Here is a 15,868-nt window from a genome sequence, read left to right as displayed (position 1 = left end):
AGCTGGCTTGGAACCGTGATCCTCAGATCTCTGCCCCCTGAGTAGGATGTAGCCATGAGCCACCTGCACCAAACTCACGTTGATTTGAGTGTATTTTTTCTTGCTGTTTTGCTTTGTGCAACTTTTTAGACAATACTGGGGTTTGAGCCCAGGGCCTTGAGGTTGCTAGGCAAAGGGCTCTACTACTTGAGCCCTTTGCACTTCAAAAAATAGTGACCGTAAGGGGAGGGCAGTCTACTTCTAGACAGGACAGCCTTGAGATCCCGGCCAGCCCCCTGCCAGCCGCCCAGCCGCCGTCGCACAAGCAGAGGGCTGAGAGCGCAGCACCGGACAGGATCTGCGTCCTTACGCCTGCTGCACCCCAGCCTGCATGCAGGCCCGCCCTGTGTTCCAGTGCCCTGGGGCCCACTCAGCGCTCCCCTGGCCCAGCACTGTTGGGTTTGGCTTCCTTTGTTTGCAGACAGGACTGTGTGCTGTCTTCCCAGCTCCCTCGCTATTTCCCTGTCCCTTCCTGTCTGACAGTACTGGGGTTTTGAACTCAGCCTTGTGCTTCCTGGGCAGGTGCTCTACCTCTGAGGTATGTTTGCCTGCCTGCAGTCCTGCATATCTCTATTGTTTTTGGCACAGGGTCTCACTTCCTGCCTGGGTGCAGGGTCCTGGCCTAGCTGAGCTGTCGGTGGTGCCCGCTGCTCCTGGCTGCCCTCTGTTGAGATGGAGTTCTATGGAGTTTTCTGCTGGGGCTGGCTTAGAACTGCAGCCCTCCCATCCCAGCTTCCCCTGTAGCTGGGATTCCAGTCTCATGAACTTTTCTGATCCCAAACGGCGGGATCACAGGTGCGACCAGCCATGCCCAGCTTCCTTCATTGAGATGCAGTCTCACAGACTTTCTTCCCTGGCTGGAGCGGCGCCATGGGCCTCCCATCCCAGCCTCCCCAGAAGCTGGCTCTTAGGGGCTGTGGATGCAGGTGGTCTCATCTTTTCCAGGTGTTTGTGATCTGCCTGCACTGTCCATAGGTGATGCGTGCCCTGGGCCGTCCCTGAGTGGCTCCCACGGCAGACAGACATCTTCCCACACCCTGGAGGTTGGAGGCTGGGATCCAGGGGTCCCAAGCTGGCCTCTCCCAAGCCAAGTCCACCCTGGCTTGAAGATGGCATCTGTCCTGCGTCCTGTGAGCCTGAGTCCTCCTGTAAGGACCCAGCCAAGGGCGATTAGGGCCACCTGATGAGTGACCCCCATTCTCCTTAGTTGCCTCCCCAGCCACAGCCCCCTGAAAGCTGGGGGTCAGGCTGGCCGTGTTTGTGCCCAGGGACGCAACTCGGCCTCGCTGGCAGTGTGCCCGAGGCTGCGACGCTGTTAGTCCCTCCTTTACTGTGTGAGTGTGTTCCTGTTGGGGCTTGAACTTGGGGCCTGGGTGCTGTCCTTGAGCTCTTTTGGCTGCTGTTCTACTTGAGCCCACACTTCCACTGCCAGGGTTTTGCTGGCTTGTTGGAGATGAGTCTCATGCACCTTTCTGCCTGGGCTGGCTTTGAGCTATGATCTTAAGATCTCAGCTTGCTGAGTAGCTAGATGATGACGGGTGTGAGCCACTGATACCCAGCTTTTTGCCCGTTTTTATAAATAAAGCTTTATGGGCACACAGCCTCTCTTGTGCATTTATTTCACAATCTGGCTGCTCTCACCAAAATATAACAAAGCCTGAACAGTCCTTGTCTGGCTCCAGAGGGCAGAGTGGGTGTTTCCCCTGCTACCTGTCAGGGGAGGCCTCAGAAGATGGAGGACCCACGGGCCAGCGCGGGGAGCCAGCGCGGGGAGCCGTGAGCCTCAGCCTCCCCGCCTCCCTACTGGTGGGGAGCTGGTGTCTGGACCCCAGCTCCGAACCCCAGGAGTTCTTTGTTCGGTCACCAAATAGAGACCTGGTGATGGGTGGGGACGCGGACTGTGGACAGCGCTTCAGCCCAGTCGGGCCATGGGTTTAAATGGCGCTGGGGACAGGGCGGGTGTGCCCGTGGCTGCGTCGCTGTCCCTGTGGAGGGACCAACCACTTGGAGCTGCCTGGTAAGGATAAAGAAGTCCCTGACCCCTGGCAGGAGTTGGGTGGGGTCCTCGCTGCCTGCCGGGTGTCTCACGAGCAGAGGCTGCTAGGGGCGCGTTCTCCAGGAAAGCTGAGAAGGAACAAAGGCTGCCCCTCGCCCTGGGCCGGGGTCTCCGCCGCGTGGGCCCCCCGCCCAGGGCCTGCCTCTTCGGTCAGCTCTGAAGTGGCTGCAGACTGACAGCTGGCTCAGCTGTCACCAGGTGACAAAAGGATTAATGGATGCCACTGCCTTTGAAGGGCTCGAGGCCCACCGAGGCCCGGGCCTCCTTGTGTGCCCCCGTGAGTGGCAGTGACAATGGCCCCGGATGCAGGCCCCAAGGCCCGTGGCCCAAGCTGCTATTGTCTGCCCTGCGGTGCGGCTGGGGTGCGGCGGGCGGTGGGGCCTGAGGGCGGGCCAGGGGGCTGTGGGAAGGGATTAGAGGTCCAGGCTGCCTTCCCCAGATCAAAGGCATTCCTGGGGTGACAGGGAGGCCCCAGGAGAGAGGTTGGGCAGCATGGGGGGGGGCACTCTGCCCCTCTGTGGGCATAGACACACTCCACCCCTCCCACACCCCACAGGCCCATGCCCCAGCTGTCCTCACGACCATGGGTGCTGCTCTGGGCAGCGCTACTGTCCACCTCCTGCACGCTCTCCCCGCCCCCGCCCCCACTCCCACACACAGGGACCTGAGACCACGCACCGCACCGTTCTCCCTCGAGGGTGAGGCCTGGGAAGACAACGGCAGCTGGGCCAGAGCGGGAGGCATCTTCACCGAGTCCCACCCTCTAGAGGAGCCGATGGCCAGGGCAGCTCCGGCACTCAGGCGACCTGGAGTGGGAGCCTGGGCAGTCTGCGGTCACCAGCCTCCAGCTGGTGGCCAAGGTGCCAGAACTGAGGGAGGAAAGGCAGGCCAGGCCCGGAGCGGAATGCCCAGTGGTGGGCAGAGATCAGACAGGCCGAGACTCACTGCGCAGCGATCCTGCCTAAGCAGCGGGCAAGAAGAGGGTTACAAGATGGGGGGCAGGTCAGCTGACTCTCAGCTTTGCCCCTGATCAGAACAGGGACCCTCATACCACATCCAGGGGTGTTAAGTGCGCCAAGCACAGCTGGTTGGTAAAGGTTAGCAGAATATCGCCTAACCAAGCTGAGAACCTTCCAGAATGACTAGTCATCAGCCCCCAAGCTGAAGGGACACCACTGACCCTCCCACCTCTAGCTGGTGGTGAAACGCAGCAGCCCACCCAGGTGCCCTCCTGCCTCCCACGGGCGCCAGGCCCACCGCCCGTGCCCAGCGCACATTTGGCCCTGTTGTCCTCCCTCGGCTACCCTGCCCTTGGGCTGGCAGCAAAAGCAACCCACAGACTCCTACCCACCTGGGGGGCAGCCCCTGGTACCTTCTCCCTGCCCCCCCAAACACCAGGGGATGTACCTGCAGTGTCTCCTTAGGATGGGCTCTGGGACAGCCCAGTGGACAGGTGGCAGGCCCTCCAGCCTCTTCTGTCTTCCCATCAGCCCCCCCCCAAAAAAAAACAGACACCACAGTGGGATTTTATCGATTTTATTCTAGACTTTCCACATTTGTCCTTTGTTTTCTGCTGGAAACGTGCCGGTTACATGTCTGTGCTGAGAAGTGCCCTGCTATCTGTCAGGAACACACAGACCCCAAACTGCCACCCGTCCCCCCCCCACTGGACGCTCACAGCCCGGCGTGCCGCAGGACCGACTCCGTGTGCCCTGTGGACCTGCCACCAGCCTTTGGCCTTTGGGCACACACGGCATCCAAGGCTTCTGCCTGTGTCCGTCTGTCGCTGAGGACCGCCCCATCCCCCCAGGACCCCGAGGCAGGGTGGTTGAGGTAAGCTGAGGGGTGGGAAGGCACCGTCCTGGGGGTGCAGGCTGACCCCCGGCAGGGCACCAGCAGTCACAAATCCTTTTGACTGGGCAGCTGGCTAAAGGGGACCCGTGAGCACCTGGCATTGAGATCGTAATGTACAAAGTATCAACCGACAGAACAGGAGTCCGAAACAACAGATGAAACCACCCAACACTTGAACAAGTTCCAGAAGCGATTTCTATCACCCCAAAGGACGGCGTCCCGGGGCTCAGCACCACGCCGGCACATGAGACTGACTTGTTAAAATAATAATAATAATATAATAATAATGCAATGTTCATAACTACACATACAGAATGATACAGCTGTCCCAACTACTGATGGTACGCCCCAGCTCAGACGGAGGGAGGGCCCAGCGGGGCACAGCCCGGCGCCCGGGGCCTCGTGGCCTCCCAGGCCTCAGCCCGCCTGTTTGGGATCCCGTCCGTGTCTGTCTGTAGGACCAGACAGAGTCTGACCACTGGACCTGCACAATAGCTAAAGAAAGCATGAGGTATTGTGAACAGACCTTTTTTTTGTTTTTGTTTTTGGAATAGAGCAGTAATCATATTAAGTCAAAACTGATCACATTAAAAAAAAAACCTACAAAAAGGGCATATGCAATACAATTTTCTATGAGGAAATCAAAACGAGAACATGGCAGTATATGACATCGTAAAACAAAACAAAACAGAAACAAACCGATCCTCCAATAGCAGCAAAACAACGTGAAAGATGATTCAGAGAAGCTATGCAAGTCTGCTTCCGAACCGGGCAGGAATTCATCGGTAGCAGCGAAGTTAAGACGGAGCCACAGCCTGTCTCTCCTCCCCTTGAGACGTCCTCCCTCCCTTGCTCCCCCATCCCCTCAGCCTCAGCCTCAAGCCCTCCACACCTCCCTTCCACACCCTCAAATAAAAGGTAAGAGCCAAGATGTGCAAATTATCTACCTGTCACTAATATATATATATATATCTTTCTTTTCACAGAGAGGGCAGAATGTGCTAGAACTGAACCCTAATTTCCTTGATGCTTGGATCAAACCACTTTGGGGGGGAATTCCAAGCAGGCCAAATCTGTCATTTTCTGGCATGGTTTTCCTTGAAACCCTTTACTTATAAAAGGATCAATCTTTTGTAAACAGTTCTAAAACTTTGGGGGCAAAAAAGTCTGTGTGTCTAAACTCAGGGGGAGATTGCATTACTTTATAAATCATACTGGCCTTATCAACATCGTCTCCAATAAATATTCTTTTTAGCCTTAACTATAAATTATATATTTTAGTGTTTAAAAACCTTCCGTCATGAAACATCTAAAGGTAAACCTTAAACTACTGGGTATCTACGTACCTTCCAGGTCCCTACTTCCAAACTCCAGCTGGCACCAAGACTCCTATGACTTGAACTTCTCTACACAACACAAAAGGACTTTCTCCTGACTTTCAAGACAGCTCCCCACCCCTGGCTAACAGCACAGTGACTCGAACTCAGGGTGCAGCCCCGTCTGCACAAGCAGGATTGTATGTATTCCCAAACCATCCCATTCAAACACTGCCCCCTGCCGCCAAGGTGGCAGATCCCATTCTGCCTCCCACCACCGGACCAAAGTGCTCTGACACGGAATGGTTTTAGAATACCCAGGAGGGAGAACAGACAAAAGGAGTAACAAGACAAAAGTAGCTGTGGGTTTAACCTGATGTAGGCAGGCTCCAGGGCCGTGGGGGACGGGATGGGGGAGGAAGGGGGAACCAGCATCTCATCAACAGGGTGACTACAAAAATAGCGAGATTATAAAAATAGAATATATTCTGTCCCTCTTGCTGCCTGCCTCGGCCGGCGCGTGCTGGCCGAGTAAGATGGCTTTTCCCACTACCACTGGGACACCGGTTGGTACCTGGACAGAGACCAACCAGCCGTGGGCCAGGCGAAGAGGTCTCCTCTACTAGAATATGCCTAGGACGCTTGCTTAGTGACTGGCTACTTGAGCGGGCAGGTAGAGACGAGGGCCGTGTGGAAGACAACTCCTCAGGAAAGCAGAATACATTTCTCTACCTAAAGCCTCCTCTACTTAAAAGAAGAAAAAAAAAAGGTTTCTTGCGTTTTTTTTTCTTTTTAAAATATCTTTTATGCTTTTTTTCCCCTGAACACGCGCGTACACACACACACAAATCAACTCTAGTCTTCCCTAGAGACATCTTGTGTGTTAACAACAACTATTCTTAAAACTCAAACAACACCGAGAGAAAACTAGTTCATTACCAGCCTAGAAAAATCCTCTCTATAGTACAAGCCACTGAGGGCTATACAAATTCTATTTCTCTCTTTCTCTCCCTCTAAAAGACCATTTTCAGGGAATTTTTTTCCTTTTGCTTAAGTCAGAGACAGAAAAGACAAAGAATACAGAAGAAAACAAAAACAAAAAACCCAAACCAGCAAGGAGAGTGAACCGCTCCTTTCTGGTGTAGCGAAATGTCCTGTGAGGGACGGTCAGGAGCCCCAGGGCGCTCCCGGCTCGGCGGCCCTGGTGGGGCCCTCAGACGTCCACGTCGCGCACATCGGTGGGTGTGCAGGACAGATCCACCTCCTCCTCCTCCACCTCCTCCTCCTCCGAGGCCTTGGGGTCCAGGTTCTGCTGGGCTTGGCGCAGGCTGGCTTCCAGCAGCGCCTCGATCTGCTCCTGGCAGGCACGGAGGCAGTCCTGGGGGGCGGGGGGGAGGGGAGGGGAGGGATCTCAGCAAAAGCCCCTACCACCGCCAGGTATCACCACCAACACCCGAACTGACTTTCCTGATTGGCCCAGCTTCAAACCACCATCCTCACTGGGTGCCAGTGGCTCACGCCAGTCATCCCAGCCGCTCAGGAGGCTGAGATCTGAGGATCACTGTTCAAAGCCAGCCTGGGCAGGAAAGTCTGTGAGATTTTTATCTCCACTAGAAGTGGTGCTGTGGCCCAAGTAGTAGAGTGTTTCCTTGAGCTGGAGAGCTGAGGGACAGCGCCCAGGCCCAGAGTTCAGGCCCATGACCAACAAAAACAAAAAACCCCACCATGCTCACATCTCATCCTCCTGAGCATCTAGGAATACAGGAATGAGACACGGGCAGCTGCCTGGATATTTTTCTGGTAAGGAGCAAGGCCGCACCAGCCTTTCTGAGGCCGCTCTAAATCCTGGAGGAAGATTTGTGAGCTGGTTCCCCAGCGGCCCTGGCCTGTGGGCCCAGCTCAGTACCCAGGGCTAGCCCTGCCCCCAAGCAGCAGTATGCACACGGATGGGCTGGGGAACTCAAGGACAGCCATATGTAGTCCTTACGCAAGGCTGGCAAAAATGAGCCCATCTCACAGATGGGGACCGCCTCAGGCTGTCCATGAACTCTACCCACAGCTCTTAGGAATCCCAGGGAATGGCAGCTCTGAGCCACTCTAGAGTCCTCTGGTAGAAGTGCAAGCTGGGGCCCAACTCGGGACTCCCTGCCTTGTCCTCGGACCCCGGGCTGCCAGCTACCCCCAGTGAGGGCCTCTGCTGGTCGCCAATGCCTCACACCTCTAATCCTAGCCACTCAGGAGGCCGAGAGAGATCTGAGGATGGCAGTTCAAGACCAGATTGAGCAGGAAAGTCTGTGAGACTCTATTTCCAGCTAACCACCAAAAAGCCAGACCTAGAGCTGTGATCCAAGTAGAACACAGCCTTCAGCAAAAAAAGAAAGCTTCGGGGCAGTGCCCAGTCTGAGTTCAAGCACCAGTATCTGTATAAAAAACACCAAAAAGAACTCAAAGCAAAGTGGCTGGAAGTGTGGCTCAAGCAGCATTGAGTACCTACCCAGAAAAAGCAGAGTCCTGAGTTCAAACCCCAGTACTATCACCAAATAAACAAAAACACAGATACATAGCTGTGTGTATATACAGCTGTGCATAAACTCAGGGCCTGTTGTCCCTAAGCTTCTTTTGCTCAAGGCTGGTGCTCTACCCGTGAGCTAGCTATAACTCTACTTTTGCCTTTTTTGATAGCTAATCGGAAATGAGAATTTCATGGACTTTCCCGTCCCAGCTGGCTTTGGACCCCGATCCTCCTGAGTAGCTGGGATGACAGGCGTGAGCCACCGGCACCTGGCTTATTTGAGTTCTTTACAAGAGCTGACAATAAAATGACAATAAGACGCCAAGAGGCGTCTTTGGGGTTGAATGTCTGGAACTTGGGCCCCAGCCCACCAATGCCAGGTCCCAGAGGCCCTGGGGAGGTCCGAAGAGACAGCACAGTTGTATCCCATGGCCTCCCGCACCCCAGGCGGCCGCCCTGCCCCCACTCACAGGGTCACACTTGATCAGCCTGGAGAGGAAGTGTGTCATGCGGTAACAGGACAGGAAGGTGTTGGGGCTGCCCAGGTACAGGCCCTGCATCGCTGCCACCACGCTCCCGGCCGCCACCATGGAGGGTGGATTGGAGATGAACTTCACGTCTGCAGCAGAGAGGGAGAAAAGGGGCCGTGAGCAGGGAACCGTGGACTTCATCCATGCCCAGTGCACCCCGCCCACGGTGCCGGGTGCCAGGGGAGGGCTGAGGCAGGAGGATGTGTAGTTCAAGGCCAGCCTGAGGCTGCTGGGGAATGGAACCCTGGGCCTTGCCACTTGGTTGAGACCTGGGCCTGTCATCCTAGCTACTCAGGAGGCTGAGATCCAAGGATCACGGTTCAAAGCCGACCCAGGCAGGAAAGTCCGTGAGACTCTTATTTCTAATAAACCACCAAAAATGCTGGAAACAGAGCTGCTGTGGCTTATGTGGCAGAGACACCCTTGAGAGAAAAAAGCCAAGCACGCATGAGAGATGGAGTTCAAGCCCCAGGACAGACTCTTACATGCACACTCCTCCCAACTGCCCGGTGCAGTTGCGGGAGAGCACACTTGCCCAGCATGTTAGAGGCCCTGGGTTTCCTCAGCCCTGCAGACAGCACCCACCTCACGCCAGTCCTATGGGGCAAAGGAGAAGGCAGTCCTCCCAGCAACGAGAAGCCTGGCCACAGGGATTGGACAAGGACACGCTGCCCTGCAACCAATGCCCAGCAGCAGGGAGGGGCGGGGCGGTGGGCCTGGGCTGGGCCCTCCAGGGTGCCAGGCCTTCTCCACGGCCATGCCCCTTTCCCACTGGACTTCACTGAGCGCCAATCCAGGATCCCCCCCACACCTCTTCTCTGTTCAGTAGTCCAAGGCCTTTCCTGTTATCTTGACCCAGTGAACCCTATGGGTTCCCCACCGAAAACCAACCGAAGGAGAAGCAACAGCCCGCTAGGGGGCGCTGCACCAGGCATTGCAAGGCTGTCTCCTGTGCTGGCCCTGACTGGAGGACACACCTACTTCTCCTCTACGTGGCTGCACCGTGAAGGGAGGTGTTGAACCAGGGGTTCCCAGACCAGAGCGGATGGACGTGGGAAGGGATGTGTCAGCCCTCACTGCTATCGTCCATGCCAACAAGTGTCCAGGAATGAGCTTAATGAAACCACAAAGAGAGGCCTCCACACAATCCTGGGGGTGGATCCTTCACCCAAAGAGAAGCCTGTTACTAAAGGGGGGGGCCGCCACATCCTCCCCGTCCCTCGGTGCAGCATCCCACCCTGTGCTGACAGAGCGTGGCCACCGCAGGGAATTCTCACCCCAACACATGTTTGGTCATCAACCAGTGCCGATGGCACTTGGTGGCGGCTGACCGACCCCCCCCTTCCACAGCCTTCCCGAAGCAGCCTTGGGGCACACTTGGATAGGCAAGTTAATCTAACAGGGAACCCACATGCTCAGGAACTGAAAGTCTGGGGGCCCTGTCAAGGAGGGAGAGGAGCGATGCCCTCCAGTGCGCTTTATTTGCCTGGTGCCAGTCCTGGGACTTGAACTCAGGACCTGGGCCCTGTCCCTTAGCTTTTTCATCCAAGACTGATGCTCTATCCCTTGAGCCACAGCTCTACGTCTGGCTTTTTGGTGGTTAAGTGGAGATGCCCGGGCTGGCTTTGAACCGCGGCCCTCAGCCCTCAGCCTCCTGTTTCCTCGCAGTGGCGTGCTTGCCCCTGCAGGGACCAGAGCGTCTTCCCAGACCCCCACACCTCCGCTTCATCCCCACGTTCCCCCACACCTCCGCTTCATCCCCACGTTCCTCTCTGTGGTGCATGTAACAGTTGGTACCAGTTGGTCCTGCAGTTGGTGCCAGGGCCACCACGCCGTGTGTCCACCTCCACCTGCTCCCAGCGGCCCTAGAGTGGCCAGGTCGGGGAGCCTTGCGCAGCCCGGGGCATTTGCCCTCAGCCTGGGGCTCTGCGGCCCAAGCCTCCCCAGAGGCCCCGCACTGGGTCCCTCGAGCTGTCTCCAGGAGACTGCTTCTCTGAAGCCACTTTCAGCTCCATAAAAGGCTGCCCGGAGCCTCCTGGGCCTCCCCTCTGCTCTCCTCTCCCTGAAAGCGCCCCAGGCAGATGACGCCTTGCTGCCCGCCAGGCCCCACGCTCCCCCCATGCCTTGCTTGGCAGGCCTTGGGGGAGGGGCTCAACCCTTAGCAGGTGGAGGAGGGTAGAGACCAGAGTCCCCTCTGGGGGGGGGGGGAGATGAGTCCACACAGCAGGGGGCGGGTGGAGATGCAGATGGTGGGGGGCTCTGTCCCTGCAGCCAGGTGCTAGAGGTCCGTTTGGTGCCACCTTGCCCTGTGGCCCTTGCTTGCTGAAACACAGCCCCTTACCCAGGCCCCCGTGGGCCTGACTCGATGTACACATGTCTGCCTATTCCAAGTGAGGACAGACTGCAGGGAGGACCCCCGGGACCCAGCCAGGCCCTCCCAGGGCAGGGCTGAGTGGAGCTGGCCGCAGGCGCCCCTGGCAGGGCCTCAGGCCGGGCTCCTCCGCGGGCCGCCCCCGCACTGGGGCACTGAGGCCGTCTGAGCACGTGGTGCAGGCGCCCCTGGCAGGCGCCCCAGCCCGGGAGGGGCCGGGAGGGGGCCCAGCGGCACAGGCTCCTCGAGGACGCAGGCGGGGCAGGCGGCCAGGCTGCCAAGGTGAAGCCTGTCGGCGTGGAGTGCCGACGGCCAGCAGGGGACCGCAGGCTCAGGAGCATGGCTCTCCCCACCGGGGCTCCAAGCCCCCACAGTGGGGGTGGCCAGGGGCCCAGGGAGGAGATCGAGCGCCCCACTAGGATCCTCCCCGCGAGGGCACCGACCTACCTGTGGCACAGAGCGCCACGAAGGTCTGTGCGTGCTTGCGGATGACATGCTTGTTCTCCTCCTCCTCCGGCATTTTAGAGAGGAAGTGCTCGATGAAGTCGTGGGGGGTCATGGCGGCCAGGTTCCACTTGAGTTTGTTCACCAGAAGCATCTCCATTTGCTGGGGGGGGACAGGCGTAGATGGGGAGTAAGGTCAGGGCCAGGGGGGGACCTGACACGCCAGCCACGAACCCCTGCATTTGGTGTGGTCTTGGAGTGGGAAGAGACGAAGGGATGGTGTTTGGGGGGTGTGCCCTGAGACCCCAGACCAAAGCACAAAAGGGGCGAGTGGAGAAGTTCTGGGGCAGACAGGCTGGCGGCGGGGACAAAAAGGCCCCGCGCTGCCGCCCGCGCGCCGCCAGGGGGCGCGCGCGGCCCGCAGCTCGGCGGGAGCCGGCGGCCGGGTGCGGGGCAGGGCCGGGGGTCCCCGCCGCCGGCCCCCGCCGCGGTCCTCCCGGGCCTCCCGCGGGCAGGCCGATCGGCCCGGGGTGGCCGAGCCCGCTGTCCCCCCCCTCCCCGTCCCCTCCCCCCTCCCTCCCCGGGGTCCCGGCGCGGCCGGGTGGGGTGCGGGGCCCCGCGGTCACCAGCAGCTCTTCCGGCCGGATGGAGTTGTCGGTGTAGATGCACAGCTTCTCGGCCGTCAGGGGCACGGTCTCCTTCATCTTGGAGGCCACGAACATGCAGGTGGCCCCCAGCAGCTGCAGGCGGCTTTTCTTCAGGGGCTCCAGCGACAGGAAGCGGTCCAGGTAGTTCATGGCCAGCGGGAAGACCTCCTCCTCGCACTTCTGCTCCTCGCAGACCTGCGGGCGAGGCGGGCGGTGAGGGGCGCACGCGGCCCCGGGGCCCCAGCCCCGCGCCCCTTCCCGTCCCCCTCCCCTCCCCCCCGGGGGCGCTTCCGCAGCCCCGCGCCGCCCCGAAACTGAAAGGGAAAGTCGTGGCGGGCGGGGCCCCGCGCGGGGGGCGGCGGGCCCCCCTCCCCGCACCCCGCGCGCCGCAGCCCCCGCCGCGGGGCCGGCGGCCGGGGGCCGCGCTCGGCGCTCGCGCGCGCGCCGCACACAAAGGTGGCGTCCCCGACCGCCCGCCGCATTTCCCAGACGTCATCTTTTCAAAAAATGTTTAAAAATATCAAAAAAATAGTCCGGGGCCCGGAAACCCCCCGAAAACGACCCTCGGGGGGTCCTTGATCCGAACCGGGGGTCCGGGGCTCGGTCTGGGCCTCGGGGGGAGCCCCGGGAACTCAAACTCCGGGGCCCCCCTGGCCCTGGGCGCGGGCGCCGTTTTCCTCTCGCAAGGGCACCGCGCCGCACTTTCAAAAATGGTTTAAAAATACTTCCGGGGCCCCGAGCCACCCGCCAACAGCCGGAAAACGTGGCCCGGGCCCCCCGCTCGCCCCGGGCAGGTCCCCCCGGCGTGGGGACCCGCGCGGAGCGGGGTCAGCCCCCGGCGACCCGGGGGCCACGCGACCTTGCCGCCCGGCGTGCTCTCCGGGCCGGGCCGTGCCCCGTGCGGGGAGTCCCGGGGCCCGCCGCGGGAACAAAGGGGCCCCCCTCCTACCCCGAGCGGGGGTCCCCCCCTCCGATACGGTCCCCGCGCCCCTCCCTCCGGTGCCCGGCGGCCGCGCGGCCCCGAGCGCGGGTCCCCGGCGCCCCGCCGGCCGCTCCCCGCCCCCACCAGGCCCCAATTATTAATAAACACTTTTGCTTCGGAATAAGAGAGCAAAGATGGCGCATAATACTGGCACGAGCAACCCTTGCATACGTGTCCATGGATATTAATTTAAAAATCAAATCTGTGACCCCCTCCCCCCCCCAGAGCGGACGGCTCCGGGCGGCCCGGAGAGCGGGCACAGCGGGGCCGGGGCGCAAACGGGGGCCGCGCAGGGTGTCCCCGCCGGCGCCCCCCGCGCCCCCCCGAGGACCTCGAGGGCAGACCACCCCCCACCGGGAGGAGGAACTTCTAGCGCCCACCCCCCCACCTCTCTCGTTCAAAAAATACCTGCGCCGACCGCTTTTGAGAACCCAGGTTTCTAGTAACCAAGTTCAAAGTTGGAGAGGGAGGGAAGGGAAGGAGAGGAGGGCGAAGGGAGGGTGGGCTCGGCCCACGAGGGGCGCCCCAGGTACCTCCAGCATCCAGGTGGCCACGATCTTGCGCATGGACGGCACGATCTCCTTCTGGACGCACTTGAAGTAGGACACGGAGGGCGCGCAAGTCTCCTCCGCCTTCAGCATGGCCCGCAGCACACGGTCGTTGAGGAGGTTGGTGTCCCGGTACGCGCGGCGGATGGCCTCCACCTCGCAGCACAGGAGCTGGTGGTCCATGGCCGGGGCTCCGCCGGGGCGCCTGGGCGCGGGAGGGCCGTGCGTCCGGGCTGGGCTGGGTGTGCGCCGCGCCGCGCTCCGCTCTGGCCGCCGCCGCCCGGGGTCCCTTGGCCGCAGATGCGCGCTCGGCTGCTCGCTGCTGCTGCGGCGCCGACGGCCCTGTGCAGGCTCCGGGACTTTGCAACTTCAACAAAACTCCCCTGTCGTCCGAGTGACGTTACTGTTGTTAAGCAGAGATCAAAGCCGGGCAGAAAACCGGCGCGGGGGCGGGGCGGGGCGGGGCGCGCGCAGGGGGAGGGGGCCGGGGCGCCGCGCGCGGGCAGCCGCGAGGCCCGGAGCCCGGGAGCCATCCCGCGGGCGCCGCGCCGGGCCCCCCACCCCCGCCGGGCCCCCGAAGTGCGGGCTGCATGGAAATGCAAATCGCCCCGGCGGGCCCTTCTCCCCCACTCCCCCCGCGGGGGGAAGAAAGGGGTGCGGGTGTGTGGGGCTGCCCCCCTCAGGCTTGGAGGGGGTGGGGTGGCTTCGTGGACAGACCACTGGGAAGGCGGGCAGGCCACACGCAGTCGGGGGAGGCTGAGGAGTGGGCCATGTGGGGGTACGGCGCCGCCCCCGATCCCAGCCGGGAGAACCGGGCGCGTGTCCTCGGACGTCGCCACGAGGGCACCCCCCCGCAGCCGGGGAGGCGCGGGGCCACGCGGCACCCGCATCTCCTTTCTTTTCCTCGAACACGTGTGACACTTGGGACGCGTTTCGCGCGCGGGGTGGCGGGGCCGAGCCCGCAGCTCGGGTCCAGGCTGCGCCCCGCCGCGCGCGCAGGGACGGCGGGGAGGGGGGGTCGTGGCCTGCGTCCGAGGGGAGAGCGGGGAACCTCGAAGGGGACTTCAGCCCGGCATGTGCTCGCTCAGAAAACCAGATAAATGCCCGAAAATTCCAGCAACAACTCAAGATGGTGGCCGGCATTCCCTTCACCCCGTCCTGGCCGGGGTGTGTGTGGGGGGGGATCTACGTCCCACCTGGACGGGCCCCGCACGGGGGGGGCTCCTCACTGCCCCCTCCCCGGCGGCAAGGCGGACGCAGGCCGTCTCTGCCCCTCACTTTTTAATGGAGAACTTTCCATGGTTGGGAAGACGTTACGGGCCGGGGCCGCCCCCACCCTCAGGACGCGCCGGGAATGCGTGGCGGGCGGGCGGGCGCGGGCCCCCACCCCGACCCCGGGCGCGGGCGCCCGGCTGCAGGCCCCGCGGACCCGCCGGGGCGGTAGGAGGGGGTCCCCCAACATCCCGCGAAGTGAGCGCGGCACCGAGGACGGCGCTGGGGGACGTGGGGCTCCGTTCTCGGGGTGCCTCTTAGCGTTTAAACAAAAGCACGCGGTGCCCAGCTTCGCGGCTTTCCGTCGCTGTATCTATTTCATCTTTTACAAGCCCGTCCCCAAATTAGGAAGCTTCACTTGCTTTCCCCCGAATAGTTCGGTGTCACCAAACCACCCGGTCCCCCAACAGTCAAGCGGGTGTGGGGGGTGATGCGACCCCCCCCCCCCCGCCACGCTGCACACCCTAAGATGTGACAGCCCCCTCCTCTTTCGGGGCGCATTCCTCCCGCTCCCTCCCCACCCCCGCCGGGAAGTGGGGTGCCCGTACCGCGGGTCCCGGAGGGCGCGGCCCCCCTTCTCCCGGGAGCGCGGGAGGCGGTGGGTGGCCCGACGGGGACGTCCCCCCCCCCCCGCGTGTCCCCTCGGGGCGCCCACGCCCGCGGGCCCCGCGGAGCCTCGCCGCATCCGCCGGCGCACGAGGCCGGCCCGGCGGCTTTTTCATTCATAAATCCGGGCCGGGCGGCCGCCCAGATGATTTACGGGGCCGCGCTCGGTCGCCGTCGGCCCGGTTCCCCGCCGCCCGCGGGGGCCGAGGGGAGTGGGGGGGTCGGGCCCCGCGTGCGCCCCGGCGAGGGGCGGCGGGGCATAAGGGGGAGCGCTCGCCCACCCGGCAGCCGGGGGCCCCCGCCCCGAGCCGCGGGAAAGACGGCGGGGCTGGAATTAGCATGAGCCAATGGGGGCGCCGCGCTGTTACTAGGCGGGCCGGGCAGATCTCGGCGCCGAGCTCCGTTCATCTCCCCGCTCAGGGACGGGCGCAAAAGTGCAAGCCCGGCCGGCGGGCGTGCACCGCCGTCCAGGAACCCGCGGGGGAGGCGCTGGAATTTGGGGCCCGGCGGGAAGCGCCAGCTGCGCCGCCCCCACCCTGGGAATCCTGCTCGGACCGCGTGGAGCCCCGCGGGGCCCCGGCCGTCCTTCGGGCCTGGGGAGGGGCGGTGCGGGGGGGGGGTGTGCGGGGCCAAAGCGGCCCTTTGCCCCCCTGCCCCAAGAGAGGAAAAAAGCCACTTTTACAACTTTTCT

The 15,868-nt window shown here is 61.9% G+C and overlaps 1 protein-coding gene across 1 annotated transcript; it reads right to left on the bottom strand.

The window, feature by feature from the left end:
* Positions 1-3,615: 3,615 nt before the first annotated feature.
* Positions 3,616-13,689, bottom strand: Ccnd1 (cyclin D1). The gene is made up of 5 exons (XM_070009706.1): positions 13,285-13,689; positions 11,749-11,964; positions 11,126-11,285; positions 8,248-8,396; positions 3,616-6,643 (listed from the first exon to the last, which is right to left on the bottom strand). Exons 1-5 carry the CDS (start codon positions 13,480-13,482, stop codon positions 6,479-6,481), a joined length of 888 nt encoding a protein of 295 aa, XP_069865807.1. The 5' UTR covers positions 13,483-13,689; the 3' UTR covers positions 3,616-6,478.
* Between the last annotated feature and the right edge of the window lie 2,179 nt (positions 13,690-15,868).

Source organism: Dipodomys merriami, unplaced genomic scaffold (genome assembly GCF_024711535.1).
Source record: "Dipodomys merriami isolate MVZ:Mamm:240054 unplaced genomic scaffold, mDipMer1.0.p SCAF_78, whole genome shotgun sequence".
NCBI classification, from domain to species: domain Eukaryota; kingdom Metazoa; phylum Chordata; class Mammalia; order Rodentia; family Heteromyidae; genus Dipodomys; species Dipodomys merriami.
The sequence above is the reverse complement of the archived record's forward strand: the minus strand, read 5'-3'. Positions and strand labels throughout refer to the sequence as shown.